Source organism: Canis aureus, chromosome 5 (assembly GCF_053574225.1).
Source record: "Canis aureus isolate CA01 chromosome 5, VMU_Caureus_v.1.0, whole genome shotgun sequence".
NCBI classification, from domain to species: Eukaryota; Metazoa; Chordata; class Mammalia; order Carnivora; family Canidae; genus Canis; species Canis aureus.
In genome coordinates, this window is record NC_135615.1 from 42,569,071 (window position 1) to 42,583,226 (window position 14,156).

Sequence of the window (14,156 nt, forward strand, 5' to 3'; positions counted from 1 at the left end):
ACACACTGGCCCAAAACCACATATATAAGAGGATATACTGAGCACTACCCAACACTTGGTCTGTAGCCTTAGAGCAAGTCTTCGACAGTTTTGAACTTTCTCTTAGAAACTGGACCATGGGATCCCTGGGTGGCGCAGCTGTTTGGCGCCTGCCTTTGGCCCAGGGCGCGATCCTGGAGACCCGGGATTGAATCCCACATCGGGCTCCCGGTGCATGGAGCCTGCTTCTCCCTCTGCCTGTGTCTCTGCCTCTTTCTCTCTCTCTGCGACTATCATAAAATAAAAATTAAAATTAAATTAAAAAAAAAAGAAGAGGTAAATAGCTTAAAAAAAAAAAAAAGAAAGAAAGAAACTGGACCATGAAAGAGTATATATCAGGGTGCCTGGGTGGCTCAGTTGGTTAAGCATCTGACTTTCAATTTTGGCTCAGGTCATTATCTCAGGGTCATGAGATTAGACCCAGATCAGGTTCCACACTCAATGGGGAGTCTGCTTGCAATTCTCTCTCCTTTTTTTTAAGATTTTATTTATTGGGGGTCCCTGGGTGGCTCAGCGGTTTAGTGCCTGCCTTCGGCCCAGGGCGTGAACCTGGAGTCCCAGAATTGAGTCCCGCATCTGGCTCCCTGCATGGAGGAGCTTCTCCCTCTGCCTGTGTCTCTGTCTCTCTCTGTTTCATTCATTCATAAATAAATAAATATATAAAATCTTTTTTAAGAAAAGAGCATATATTGCTGAAGAACTCAAACAGTGAATTCATTAATGACTATAATATCAGAACCACTGACTCTTAATGGTTGGATCTAAAGATTATGGACTTACCAGCACTTACTCGATTGGGTAGGCAAGAAAAGCCACTAAGGTACAAGGATTCATAATTGTATACATAATATTTTACTTTGTACTTCTTTCATATTGTAAAATGTTTCATAAGATATTAATATAGTTGACTGTTGAACAACTTGGGTTTGAACTTTACTGGTCCATTTATGTGGATTTCTTTAATAAATAGCAGTGCAGTACTCTATCCCTTACACTTTTCCCTTCTCTCCCTTACACTTTTCTTAATAACATTTTCTTTCTCTAGCTTACTTTATCATAAGAATACAGTACATAATACATATAACACAACAAAATATGTGTTCAGTGACTTTACATTACCAGTAAGGCTTCTGATCAACAGTAGGCTATGAGTAGTTAAGGTTCAGGGGAGTCAGGCAGCCCCAGTGGCCCAGCGGTTTAGTGCCGCCTTCAGCCAGGGGTGTGATCCTGGAGACCCCGGATTGAGTCCCACGTCAGGCTCCCTGCATGGAGTCTGCTTCTCCCTCTGCCTGTGTCTCTGCCTCTCTCTCTCTCTCTCTCTCTCTCTCTGTATCTCTCATGAATAACTAAATAAAATCTTTTAAAAATTTTTTAAAAATTAAAAAAAAAAGGTTTGGGGGGGTCAAGATTTATACATGGTGTTTTGACTGCACGGAGTTGGCACCGTAACCCTTGTGTTTCTCAAGGGTCAACTGTACATAAGTTGTGCATTTAATTTATATATATGCGCATGTGTGTACATACACACAGAGAGATAAGGCTCAAAGAACTTTTGCATAGAGGTGCACAATCAAAAAAGCTTATAGACCGTGGTTGTGGTGACCACTGGTCCATCCCCTTCATTTTATTTTCCTTTAAGATTTTATTTATTTATTCATGAGAGAGAGAGAGAGAGGCAGAGACACAGGCAGAGAGAGAGAAGCAGTCTCCATGCCAGAAGCCTGATGCGGGTCTCAATCCCAGGACTCCAGGATCATACCCTGGGCCAAAGGCAGGTGCTAAACCACTGAGCCACCCAGGGATCCCCTATCCCCTTCATTTTAGAAAGGAGGAAGCTTGGGGCACCTGGGTGGCTCAGTCAGTTGAGCATCTGCCTTTGCAGCTGAGGTCATGATCTCAGAGTCCTAGGATCAAGCCCCATGTCACACACCCTGCTCATCGGAGAGCCTGCTTCTCCCTCTACCTCTCCCCTTCCCCTTGCTCATGCTCTCTCTATCTCCAATGAATAAATGAAATCTTAAGAAAGAAGAAAGAAAGAAAAAAGAAAGAAGAAAGAAAGAAAGAAAGAAAGAAAGAAAGAAAGAAAGAAAGAGAAAAAAGGGAAGGGAAGGAAAGGAAAGCAAAGGAAAGGAAAATGAAAAGAAGAAAAGAAAAGAAAAAAGAAAAAGAAAAGAAAGAAAAGAAAAGAAAAGAAAAGAAAAGAAAAGAAAAGAAAAGAAAGAAAGAAAGAAAGAAAAAAGAAAAGAAAAGAAAAGAAAAGAAAAGAAAAGAAAAGAAAAGAAAAGAAAAGAAAGAAAAGAAAAGAAAAGAAAAGGAAAGAAAAGAAAAGAGAAAAGCTCAGGCTGAGAGAGAAGGGGGGTAACTTGCCAAAGCTGTACAGCTGGTTAAAGGGTGGGTTTCCAAGCTGAGCCTGCTAGTGCTTTATCCTGTTGGTTAAGTTTTTGTTTGTGGCTTTGTTTACTGTTTGCCTCATCTCCTTGCTTTTCGGATAGAGAACTGTTTTCTGAATGCCACATAAGGCCAGGTTAAGAGTACAGATCAATTTTAACATTCTATTTTCCTAGAAGTCTCAGTTCTTACAAAGTGCTTACTCGCCTAAACGGACTTCGGCGTCTTCTCAAAACCGGAGGGCTGAGGAGCCAGTCACAGCCTGCGTGCCCCGCAGCCAGACTGCCTATTGCTAGCAAGCTTTATCCGCTGCCTCCCAGGACCATTATCTGCAGGAGTAATGCCCAGCGGAAATTAATCGTAAAGAGAATCAGCTATAGACATCACGGACAGAAAAGCATCCCGGACAGTCCCCTGGCCGTGAGTCATTACTTACAAGAGCCGTCAGCAAAACCCTGTCTCCGCGGACCATTACTTTGAGGGAACACTGCCAATCGCAGCATTACTTGGAAGGCACTTTTTTTTTTTTTTTTTTTTTTATGTTCCTCAAATGCCTACCCTCAAACTAAACCAAAGTTCTGAAAGGTTTCAAACATTTCCAAGTTTGGGTAAGTAAACATAGTCCCAGATTCGAGTGTGGCCTGGGGGCCAGGTAAGCAAGGGCCTTTTTCCCCAGCCTAAGCCCAACTTTCTTTGCCAGAGCAGCTTTGTAGAACTCACGTACTCTCCAGGAACTCTGATGATTTAGAGAATTCTATTTCTTCCCTTATGCAGGATAGGGAAAACTTCAATTTTGCTGGATCGGTTCTGTAAACTTTTCACCCAGGACCAAAAAAAAAAAAAAAAAAAAAAAAAGCACATGACAAATGATAAAAAGGTAAGCACCACATGTCACTTGTTTCAAATGCTCTCCTCCACCATCCAGAACCTCTACTGACTGCACAAAGGAAACATCTTGCACAAAAGTGGCCCATGTGGGAAGCCGGGAACTAGAAATGCCCCATGGCTCCCAAAAGGGAGTTATCGATAGACCCATATAATCATAATGCCATTACTCTGTTTTCACTGGATGACAGAGTCTTTGCAGTATCATTTGCTCTTGGCAGACCATATATCATATACCATCATCATTCTTCTCCCATTAGTAATTTCTTCACTGCAAGAAAAACTCTGGAAACCATCTTAAGAAATGGTGAAAAATAGTTCCTTTTCTTTTAAAATTGCTTTTTTTTTTTTTTTATGCACTTACTGTCAAAAGTGATAAACAAAACGTCGTGTGAGCCAGCCATGGAGGATTTTGGCAGTATAAGTGCCTATCATAAGGAAAATCGAGCTGCATAACTTAACAAGGTGTTTCGAGGTAGGTCCAGAACCACAATATAAATACCCAATCACACTTCAAACTTGGCACTTGACACTCAAAGTAAAATTCAGAGGCTTTTCTTTTTTTTACTTTTATTCTGCCACAAACTTTTGTTGTGAAGTTTCTTCGTAATTTATTCATTTAATTAACTAAACTCATTCCCTTAAGGGGGGGTGGGGATTAGCCAGTAGGGATGCCATAGACAAAGCATATTGTGAGTTTATCAAGACGTTCTTTAAAAATCTTTTAATAACCTTGCATTTAACTTGGAAAAATAAGGATTTTGCAGCAACTGTTTTCATAGGCTGAGCAACTGTTCTCCAGGTGTCCTGAATAATGGGCTAGCGGCAAAGATGGAGGAAGGCTCTAGAGGTGTGGCGGAAAGCTCTGTCCTTGCCCTGCATGACAGCAACATGTCAGGAGCAGACACAATGGTCAGGTTCACTGAATTAAAATAAACCAGTAGCCTCCTTGTCTGGAAAGAGGGACTCAGAACTCAGAAAAATGGACTCTGGACTCAGAAAATCAGTTTGAACTCTGGCTCCCTATGTGTTACCCATGTGATTTGGGGCTAAACACTTAAGAGTCTTCCAGTTTCAATTTCCTTATCTGTAAAATCATGTTCTGTGATATATCAGGTACATAGAAAGTGTTCAAAAAGGGTACTTATTATCAAATCTGCAGATAGTTCAAAGCTGGGGATAGGGATGCTATATCATAGAATTAAGGTTCAAAATTATGATGACAGAAAGATGGGCAAAGGTGGTGATAAATATTATAGAAAGAATAAAAATAAAATTTCCTAGTTAAAGGTTTTGGGTTTCTTTGTTTGTTGGTTAGTCTTAAGGTCAGTTGTACCAGTATAGAATGGAGACATACTGGCTAATTAGTTAGCAGCTTATGTGAAAAACTTTCTGAATGCTTAAATGACAGAGAATGTACTATGCAGACAATAGCAGGACATGGATACTGAATTATTAGGTGTAATCTCGTACTACGGAAGCATATGTTGTCTATAAATCATTGATTTGATCTATAGACAAAACAATGAATTTGATTTATAGACAACCTAATTATTATCTATAATACAATACATTTTGCCAAAGCCATATCCCATCTGGAGCACTGTGTTCAGTTCTAGGCACTGTGTTTTTGAAAGAATACTTATAAAATATAGCATCACCTGAAAAAAAAATCAGAAGGATGAAAGACTTATTACATATGGGAAGGCTAAAGAAGCTAGCAACGATAAGGCTAATAAAGAGAATTTTAGGGAGATTGCCCTCAAACATACAAAGGGCAGTAAAAATCAAAGAGGAATAGTAATTAATATGTATGAGTACTTCTTATGTACAAAGTAGTCACTGTTTTGTTTTTTAAGATTTTATTTATTTATTCATGAGAGACACACAGACAGGCAGAGACACAGGCAGAGGGAGAGAAGCAAGCTCCCTACAGGAAGCTCGATGTGGGACTTGATCCCGGGTCTCCGGCATCACGCCCTGAGCCAAAGGCAGATGCTCAACCGCTGAGCCACCCAGGCATCTGGCAAAGTAGTCACTGTTACCCACACTTGCAGATGAGAAAGTAGGGGCACAGGGGCAGAGTGAGATGCTTACAGTCACATAATTTGGGTGGATGGAGTCAGGTCCCATCCCCGCAGTCCCGCCCCAAATGGAGAAGAGATATTAAAGCTATATTCCAAATATTTCTAATCTCATCTAACAGGATCACTTTAAGACTGCGCCCTCCTCGTTCTTTTGAAGTTGGACACGGATTAATGATTCGCTCTGGCCAGTGAAATGTGCATATAAGTCATGTTTGCGACTTCAGCGTGGGAGTTCAAGAGTCTGTGAGCAACTCACCACATGTTCTTCCCAGCATGAGTGCATCGACATGAAACTTCCATCAGTCTATCAGCCTAGGTCCCGGAGGGGAAATGTTGAACACAGCCGCCCTGCTGACTCTTACTGGACAGTAGCAGGAGCAAGAAATAAATTGTTGTTTGATGAAGCCACTGAGATGTGGGGAGTGCTTGTTACTGTGGCAATACCCACCCTTTTCTGACAGATAAACAAACCCACACGCTTAAGTCATTAAAATATCTCAGAATTTTTTTTAAAAACTTTATTCTTGTATTTTAAAAGGTCAGAACTAAGAATAGTTTATAGAAACTAAAAGTAGGCAGATTTGGGCTTAATTCAATTTTTTTTAAAGTGAAGTTTTCCAAAGTTGCTTCATGAGGTAGCATGCTCCCTGAAAATGTGGTATTTATTTATTTATTTTTAAATATTTTATTTTATTCAATCATGAGACACACACACACAGAGAGAGCGAGAGGCAGAGACACAGGCAGAGGGAAAAGCAGGCTCCATGCAGGGAGCCCAACGTGGGACTCGATCCCAGGTCTCCAGGATGACACCTTGGGCCAAAGGCGGTGTTATAAACCGCTGAGCCACCCCGGCTGCATGGTATATTTAAATGTGGTATTTAAAAGAGTGGCCAGAAGGGACATCTGTCTGGCTCAGTTTCTCTTGTTTCTCTTGATCTCAGGGTCATGAGTTCAAGCCTCACGATGGGCCTAGAGTTTACCTTAAAAAAATATTTTTTTAATTCACAAAAAATAAATAAATAGAGGCTAGATAGTTATTGTGGATCTACGTAGCAAAAAAATATATGGCTTAATGAAGGAGGTTTAATGTACCAAACATTCATGGAGCACCTCCAATGTGCCAGGCATTTCTGCTACAGCGATAAACCCAAACACCCAATCCCTACCCTCAAGGAAATAGCCATTAAGTACAGAAGTAGATAAGGTCTGCTGACTCTTCTAGCAGCGTGATTCAACCAAATTAGAGATAATAACATGGCCTGCATGAAGCTGACAGTAAGCCCGAACTTACAAATAACCACGTAGCACAAGAAATCCTGCTGATGCTTAAGTTGTAGCATTATTTTTCAATTAGCAGCCAAAAGTACAGGGTTTGCAAAAGGAAGGAAAACGAGAGAATTTCTGGGTTTACAGGAGGAACATTTTCCCTTTCTCTAGTTACCATTCTTAAATCCTGCAAACCAGGCATATTATCTGGCTTACATCAGGGGTGTTCCAGCAAAGGGAATAGCACTGACTCACAGCAATTGTTACCGACCTTTTCCATCACTTCTCCCACCCCTTAGAGTCAGGAAGGGAAGGAACATTTCAATCCCCATCAGCTAAGACCTGAAGAGAGGCAATAATCTTCCTGTAACACCATTCTTAAGTTTAGAAATCAGCCACAGCTTTTCCAAAATATCAGAAGTTTCTTGTGAAAGGGTTATTTGAGCAGAGCCTAGAGGAATCCCACATTCTAAGGATGATATGAAAATCACACACTAAGAGAGTGATTCCAAGGGACGTGGACATTGTTTCCCAAGGGCACTCTTTTTCCCCTAGTGGTATTAAAGCTTTGTTTGTTTTTTCAAACTTTCGAAAACCAAGCAGTGCAGAGATATGCTTTCCTTTGAGGGGCTCGCTGCATTTGAATGGAAAACCTTGCAAATCTCGGTTAAGCATTAACTGTAATTGCTCTGAGGCAGACATTTCCATTTTGGGTTATTATTATATCAGTATTTGCACAGAATACTATCCGTGGATGGATTTTGCTGCCGTTATCTACACAAGAGTGACGTATCTGATTACTATTGTTCCCCAACTCAAAAGCATCAGTTTGAACTTTGAATACTCCAGCCCTGCCCAGAGCCTGAATTTTCTGAAAGGTGGTTCTGATTTTCTACGAAATAAACAAATAGATGAGAGCAAGCTGGATCTCAAGGCCGTATCTCCAGTCGATTCAAAGTGGCATGAGTTTCTCAAAAACACACATACAGAAGAAACTGGCTTTGGCACATGTAGGAGCGGCAGAGACTCTGCAGCTTGTGCTAAGTTTAAAGTGCACCCTTAGTACTCTGGCCCGTTTTCAAAACTAAGCGATAGTCTCCCAGGGACAGCTGGATCCCTGTGCAGCACCCAGTCTTGCAGCAAGCTCCGTACACAAATGTACACGTTACCAACACAGATGTGAAATGTCCATCCAGGACAGGAGAGAGGCATTCAGACTGGGCTGTTTAGTCTAGTGGCTCCACACCCAAAAGTTTCAGGGACACAGAGGATGTTGGATGAGTGAGAGGGGAGACCGCCCGTCCCGTGTGTTCATCCGGGGCCTATGGAGTTTGCCCTCTGCCCTGGTGACCCGGGTTGAGATTTAATCTAGGGCCAGCGTGGGGCGAAGCCCATTGTGCTGGCGGCTACCCGGGCGGAGAGGAGGGCTGGGCACCAGCAAGCCTTCCGGGCGGTGCGGGCCGACACACCCACCCAGACCCGCAGGCCCAGGGGTGGGGCGGGGGGCGCGCCCCGGTCCCGCGCGCAAGGGGATGCTGCTCCCGGGGGCCCGCGCGACTCCGGGTCCCCGCTCGCAGGTCGCGCTGTACGCTCCGAGAGGATGCTCTCCTCCTCCTCCTCCTCCTCCTCCTCCTCCTCCTCCTCCTCCTCCTCGTCCTCCTCCCCCTCCCCCTCCTCCTCCTCCTCCTCCTGCAGGGCCCCCGCCCCCCGGGCGAAGTGAGCGGGAGAAAAGTTGTGCCGGGGTCCGGGGACGCGGGCAGGGGCGGCCGGCCCCGGGCCCCCCTACCTGGTCCTTGGGGCCGAGGTTCTGCAGCACCTCCTTGCCCGTGGCGCTCCGGATCTCCACCCCGGCGGGCGCGGCGGGCGCGGCGGGCGCGGGCTCCCTGGCGTCCTCGCGGCCCTGGCCCTGGCCCTGGCCCTGGCCCTGGCCCTGGCCCCGGCGCGGGCTGTCGGCCTCGAGCCCCGGCCGGCTCCCCGCGCCCCGGCCGCCGCCCTGGCTGCTCCGGGGGGTCTTCGCGCCCCGCTGCCCCACGCTCAGCGCATCGAAATCCAGCGTCTTGCTCTCGAAGGCGCCCTCCACGCTGCAGAACATGCCGCCGTACTTCTGCCGCGGGACCTGGTCCGTGGTGCCGGGCCGGGCCAGGTACACGGGCAGATCGTCCTCGTGGGCGCTGTCCCAGCCCCTCCGGCCCGAGGCCATGGCTCGGCGCGCGGCGGCCCCGCGGCTCGGCTCCCCCGCAGGCGGAAAGGGCAGCCGCCGGCAGCGTGCGCCGAGCCACAGTGACTGGGGCGGGGGGAGGCGCCTGAGCGTTCGCGCCAGAGGCGGCAGTGCAGCTCCGGTTCCTGCCGGGCCGCCGCCAGCCAGCGCGCGCTCCGCCGGGGACCTGCCGCCGCCCGCCCCGCCGCCCCCCGCCGCCCGCGCCGCCCCCGCCGCCCCCGCCGCGCCCCCGGCCCCAGCGCCGCCCCCGGGTCGCCGCCCGGCCGCCCTGCCCCAGCGCCAGCCCCGGCTCCCGAGGACCCCGGGCCGCACGCGCACACGCGCACTAACCCTCGCCCCCTCGCGGACTTGCGAGGTCGCCTCCCCCGCGCAGGCCTGTCCGCCCCCCGGGACCCGCCGCTCCAGGTGGCTCGGCCGGTGCGCCTCGAAGCCGCACTCGTGTGCAGCAACACCTCTCGCACGCGCGCACACGCACACGCACAGGGGTTAGCCGACTTAGTCCCGCACTTTGCTTACGCGTAATCCCGGGCTTGCCGCCTCCTCCTCGTAGAGCGGCCCCACGGTGGTGCCTCGCACACCCGCACCCTCAAACCAAGACCTGCCGAACTGTTGAAAGACACCCTCTTACTTCGCTGACAGTGACAAAAGCCCGTCCCCGACTCACAGGCAGATCGACGCTGCAGCTATTCTTACCTCGTGTTTGGGACCCCAGATGGTGCTTTCTGCCCCAGAATTTGCCTCACAATTAGTTTGCCTGTCACAGACACGCACACACGTCCCTAGATTGTAAGACACCACCGATACCCCATCGTACAACAAACCCGAGGCTAATACCTCGCACACTCCCTCGAGCTCAGCTTTGCCTCCTCAGTCAGAACCCTCCACGGGGGCTCACACATAAGCTAGGATTTAGCTCAAAAATACACACGCTTCGGCCCGCCGAGTTCCCTCAGTTCCACACACAAGTTACTTACGCGGATGCCTGCTCTCACAGCTCACTCTCCTCCCGGTGTCCACCCACATACACCCTAAACCACGCTTTGCCAGTAAACACGGAGCTGGCGACCGGCAGAGCTGGCACGGCCTCTGCACACACAGCCGACGTCCGGAACCCCCGGTGCCCACATTAGACTAGGCCTCCTCTCGGAAATTCACTCATTAAATTAATTAATTTATTCTTTTTAAGGAGTTTTATGTATTTATTCATGAGAGACACAGAGAGAGGCAGGCTCCATGCAGGGAGCCCGACGTGGGACTCGATCCCAGGACCCCAAGATCACCCCTGGGCCCAAGGCAGGCGCTCAAACGCTCAGCCACCCAGGCGACTCCTTAATTTATTCATCCAACGTGAACTGAATGCCTACTATGCTCTTCACGAGATACTGGAGTGACAGTGTTAAAACAAGGCAGATGGGGGCCCACCCTCAGCTAGAGTGTAGTCCGCAGCCACCCACCCAAGTAGCACAATCATTCACTGTTCCCCGTGACATACTAAACTTTCTCTTGTGAACCTCCCCACTACATCATAAGCTTCATGATGTCAGAGCTCTGGGTCTGTTTAGTTTGCCCAGGGACACCTGGGTGGCTCAGCGGTTGAGCATCTGCCTTTAGCTCAGGTGGTGACCCTGGGGTCCTGGGATGGAGTCCCACATCCAGCTCCCCATAGGGAGCCTGCTTTTCCCTCTGCCTGGGTCTCTGCCTCTCTCTCTGGGTGCCTCATGAATACATAAATAAAATCTTTAAAATAAAAGAAAACTTTATTTAAAAAAATATCTTAAACCCAGAACATCTGCAGGCACATAAGAACTCCAGAAATCCTTTTGGAATACATGGGTAATGATGATAATAATACCGACAGCAACAACAGGGAGCATTCGTGGAGCGGTTGCTGTGTGCCAGTCACTACTATAATTGTGTCACATGCAGGGAATCAATGCTAATAAGCATATGGCAGGCTTCTTTGTGCACGCACCATCTTTGAAGGCATCTGCAATCTGATCAACTGAAACTCGCAAGTCCAATTTTGGAGAGGAATCAGGGTATTGGAAAACAGAATTTCAATAGCAGGATTGTGACAGCCATGAAAGGTTGGGGATGGAAGTTGATGTGAACTCGAATCAAAGACAAGTATGTTTACACAAGTTGTACTTGCCCACCCCACCACTGTCCCCATGAGGAGAAAGATACTTGCTGAACCGCCTGTGCTCTATCAGATTACTCATGACTTTTTTTTTAAGATTTTATTTGTTTATTCATGAGAAACAGAGAGAGAGAGAGAGAGAGGCAGAGACACAGGCAGAGGGAGAAGCAGGTTCCAAGCAGGGAGCCAGATGTGGGACTCATCCTGGGTCTCCAGGATCAGACCCCTGGCTGAAGTCGGCGCTAAACTGCTGAACCACCTGGGCTGCCCTATTCGTGATTTCTTTTCTTCTTCTTCTTTTTTTTTCTATTCATGATTTCTTAAGTGAACTTCCTTTGGGACATTGCTCCTTTTTAACAAATGCTGGTTGCGGTAGACCCAGAAGTTCACGTGAGAAATTAGTAATACAGGCTGGTCCCTCCCTCTTTGCTCACACAGGTGATTCCCTTCCTCTTTCCCATTGCTCTCAAACTCTTCTCCACTCATTAATTTATATACAGACTTTTAGGGGGACACTTGCTATGTGTCCAGCACTGTCCTGGAGTCCCTCCTCTGTAGAACATAATTCTAATGGGAGGAAAGAGATGATAAATAAGATAGGTGCCTGGTGGCTCAGTTGGTTGAGCATCTGCCTTTGGCTCGGGTCACGATCTCATTTTTCTGGGATCAAGTCCCACATTGGGCTCCCTGTTCAGTGTGGAACCTGCTTCTCTCTCTGCCTCTATCCTTGGTTTGTGCTCTCTCTCTCTCTCTCAAATAAATAAATAAAATATTTTTAAAAAGAAAAAGAAAACAAGACACCTGGGGCGCCTGGGTGGCTCAGTTGATTAAGCACCCACCTTCAACTCAGGTCATGATCTCCAGGTCCTAGGATCAAGTCCCATATTGGGCTCCCTGCTATTGGGGACTCTGCTCCTTTCTCTCTCTCTCTCTCTCCCCCACACTCCATCACTTGTTCTCTCTCTCTCTCAAATAAATAAAATCAAAAAAGAGAGAGGAGAAAACAAAATATTCAACTTTCCAATCGGTTGTCATTTATTCATGAGAGACACAATGAGAGAGAGGCAGAGACACAGGCAGAGGGAGAAGCAGGCTCCCTGCAAGGAGCCCGATGTGGGACTCGATCCCGGATCCCAGCATCACGCCCTGGGCTGAAGATAGACGCTGAACCACTGAGCCACCCAGGCGTCCCTATAAGGAATTTATTCTGTGCTGGGCTTAATTTAAGGCTAAGGACTCTTCATACGTTATCTTGATTAATTCTGATTAGTAATAATTAACAATACAAGTCATGTACTATTATTTCTTTTTTCAAGCGGGAAGGCTGAGGCTCTGAGTAAATGCCCAAGTTGTGACAGGACCATAACTAGAAGTAAGATATGTGCAAAGAGTCTGAGGTTTCCTTTGAGAGGGGAGCATTCTGACTGTAGATGCGCTTGCATGTGCTTGTGCGTGTGAGCATTTGGGTGTAGATAAGTCCCAGTGTTAGAGCTACATTGCCTCACCACTGAGTCTGTTGCAATGTATAAGCTCCATAATTACATTTGTTGACGCAACACCAGAAACATCACATCTAAAAGTCAACAGCTGCATATACACATATGTGTTCAATTAAGAAAGCAAAGCAGCCATTAGAAGAAGGCTGAGATGGGAACGGCTGATCTGACTCCAATTCTGCAATTATGTGGCCCTAGGCCAAGGGTCTTACTTAACTTCTTGATGTCTTTCTGCTTTATATTTGCCTCACCCATCTAACAGGATTAGAAGGATTTCATTCCTTGACTAAGACATTGCGCTGCACATTGCCTTCTCCTTCACAGCCACCCCATAAGTGTGGTGAGATTACTATCCTCATTTTACCAGGGGAGAAAATGAAGCCTAGGCAAGTTAAGTTTTCTGTAGTGCAAAGTATCACACTAGCATTTCAAGCTAGGATTCAAACCCTACTAGCTAGTCTAGAGCCTGTGCTCCTAAAAACCACCCCAAGACAGAGTTCTGTTGTAAGGATTCAGAGAAATGATCATGGGAAGACCAGAAGCAAGGTGCTAACACATTAGGAAATGCTAAGGGCCCCACCTGTTTGGAGGCAAAGGTAAACTTTAAGACAAACACTCACATAAAGAAATATCCTACCAAAGTTCTCCTAACAAAGGCTTTGGTCACATGAACACGTGCCAATTTTACCATGTCTGTCCCTCGTAAGGTAGAGGATACGTTACTGATGACAACCATGAGCATGAGGGCAGCATCATGCCTATGGTCACCTAAGTCACGCTTCCCAGTGTGGGGTTTATCTAAAACAACATGTAGGGGATTCCTGGGTGGCGCAGCGGTTTGGCGCCTGCCTTTGGCCCAGGGCACGATCCTGGAGACCCGGGATTGAATCCCACATCGGGCTTCTGGTGCATGGAGCCTGCTTCTCCCTCTGCCTATGTCTCTGCCCCTCTCTCTCTCTGTGACTATCATAAATAAATAAATTAAAACCTTTAAAAAAATAAAAATAAAACAACATGTAAACAAGCAAGCTATTTCTATAAGGCAGGCAGCAAAATAGAGCTTTCAACTTGTCTAACACCGGATCAAATTTGCATTTCCTGTAACTCTGCAGTAAATGACTTGCAACTTTGCATTGACATGGCTTGTTATGTGAGCCCACGGCATATCTGATTTTAACTTTAGGAAAATGTATTCCGGAGGCATATTCTATTACCTATAGATCAGCGGAAGGCAGAGTCTCCTCTATAGTAAGCAATGCATCCTTGAGCAATCCTGATACAGCAGCACACGGAATATCTTTTATGCAAAATAAATTGCACTGAATTCTTATAAAGCAAAAATCTACCCAACAGAAGATACAATTTTAATACTGCGGCTGGGCCTCCATACACAAAATAAGGAGAGAATAAAGGAGTCATGCACTTTTCCTTGATTCAACAGTGAATTTAAATATTTCTGATCAAAATTCACCCTGTCTTTTCTTTCTTTCTTTTCTTTTACACTTTTCCAACAAGTATTTATTATGAGTTAAGCCATGATTCAGGATCCCAGGGTGGGGATCACCATGTACCCATATCCTCCTTCACCACCTTAGGGGAAGGATGGAGGACAGAGGAGAGGTGGTGGAACCAGT

The 14,156-nt window shown here is 46.5% G+C and overlaps 1 protein-coding gene across 1 annotated transcript in view; it reads right to left on the reverse strand.

The window, feature by feature from the left end:
• DPYSL3 (dihydropyrimidinase like 3) overlaps positions 1–8,951 on the reverse strand; it is a 119,629-nt gene extending 110,678 nt beyond the window's left edge. Inside the window, exon 1 of the mRNA XM_077897775.1 lies at positions 8,455–8,951. Coding sequence (XP_077753901.1) covers positions 8,455–8,868 — 414 coding nt within the window. The 5' untranslated portion in view covers positions 8,869–8,951. The remainder of the gene's footprint in view (positions 1–8,454) is intronic.
• Between the last annotated feature and the right edge of the window lie 5,205 nt (positions 8,952–14,156).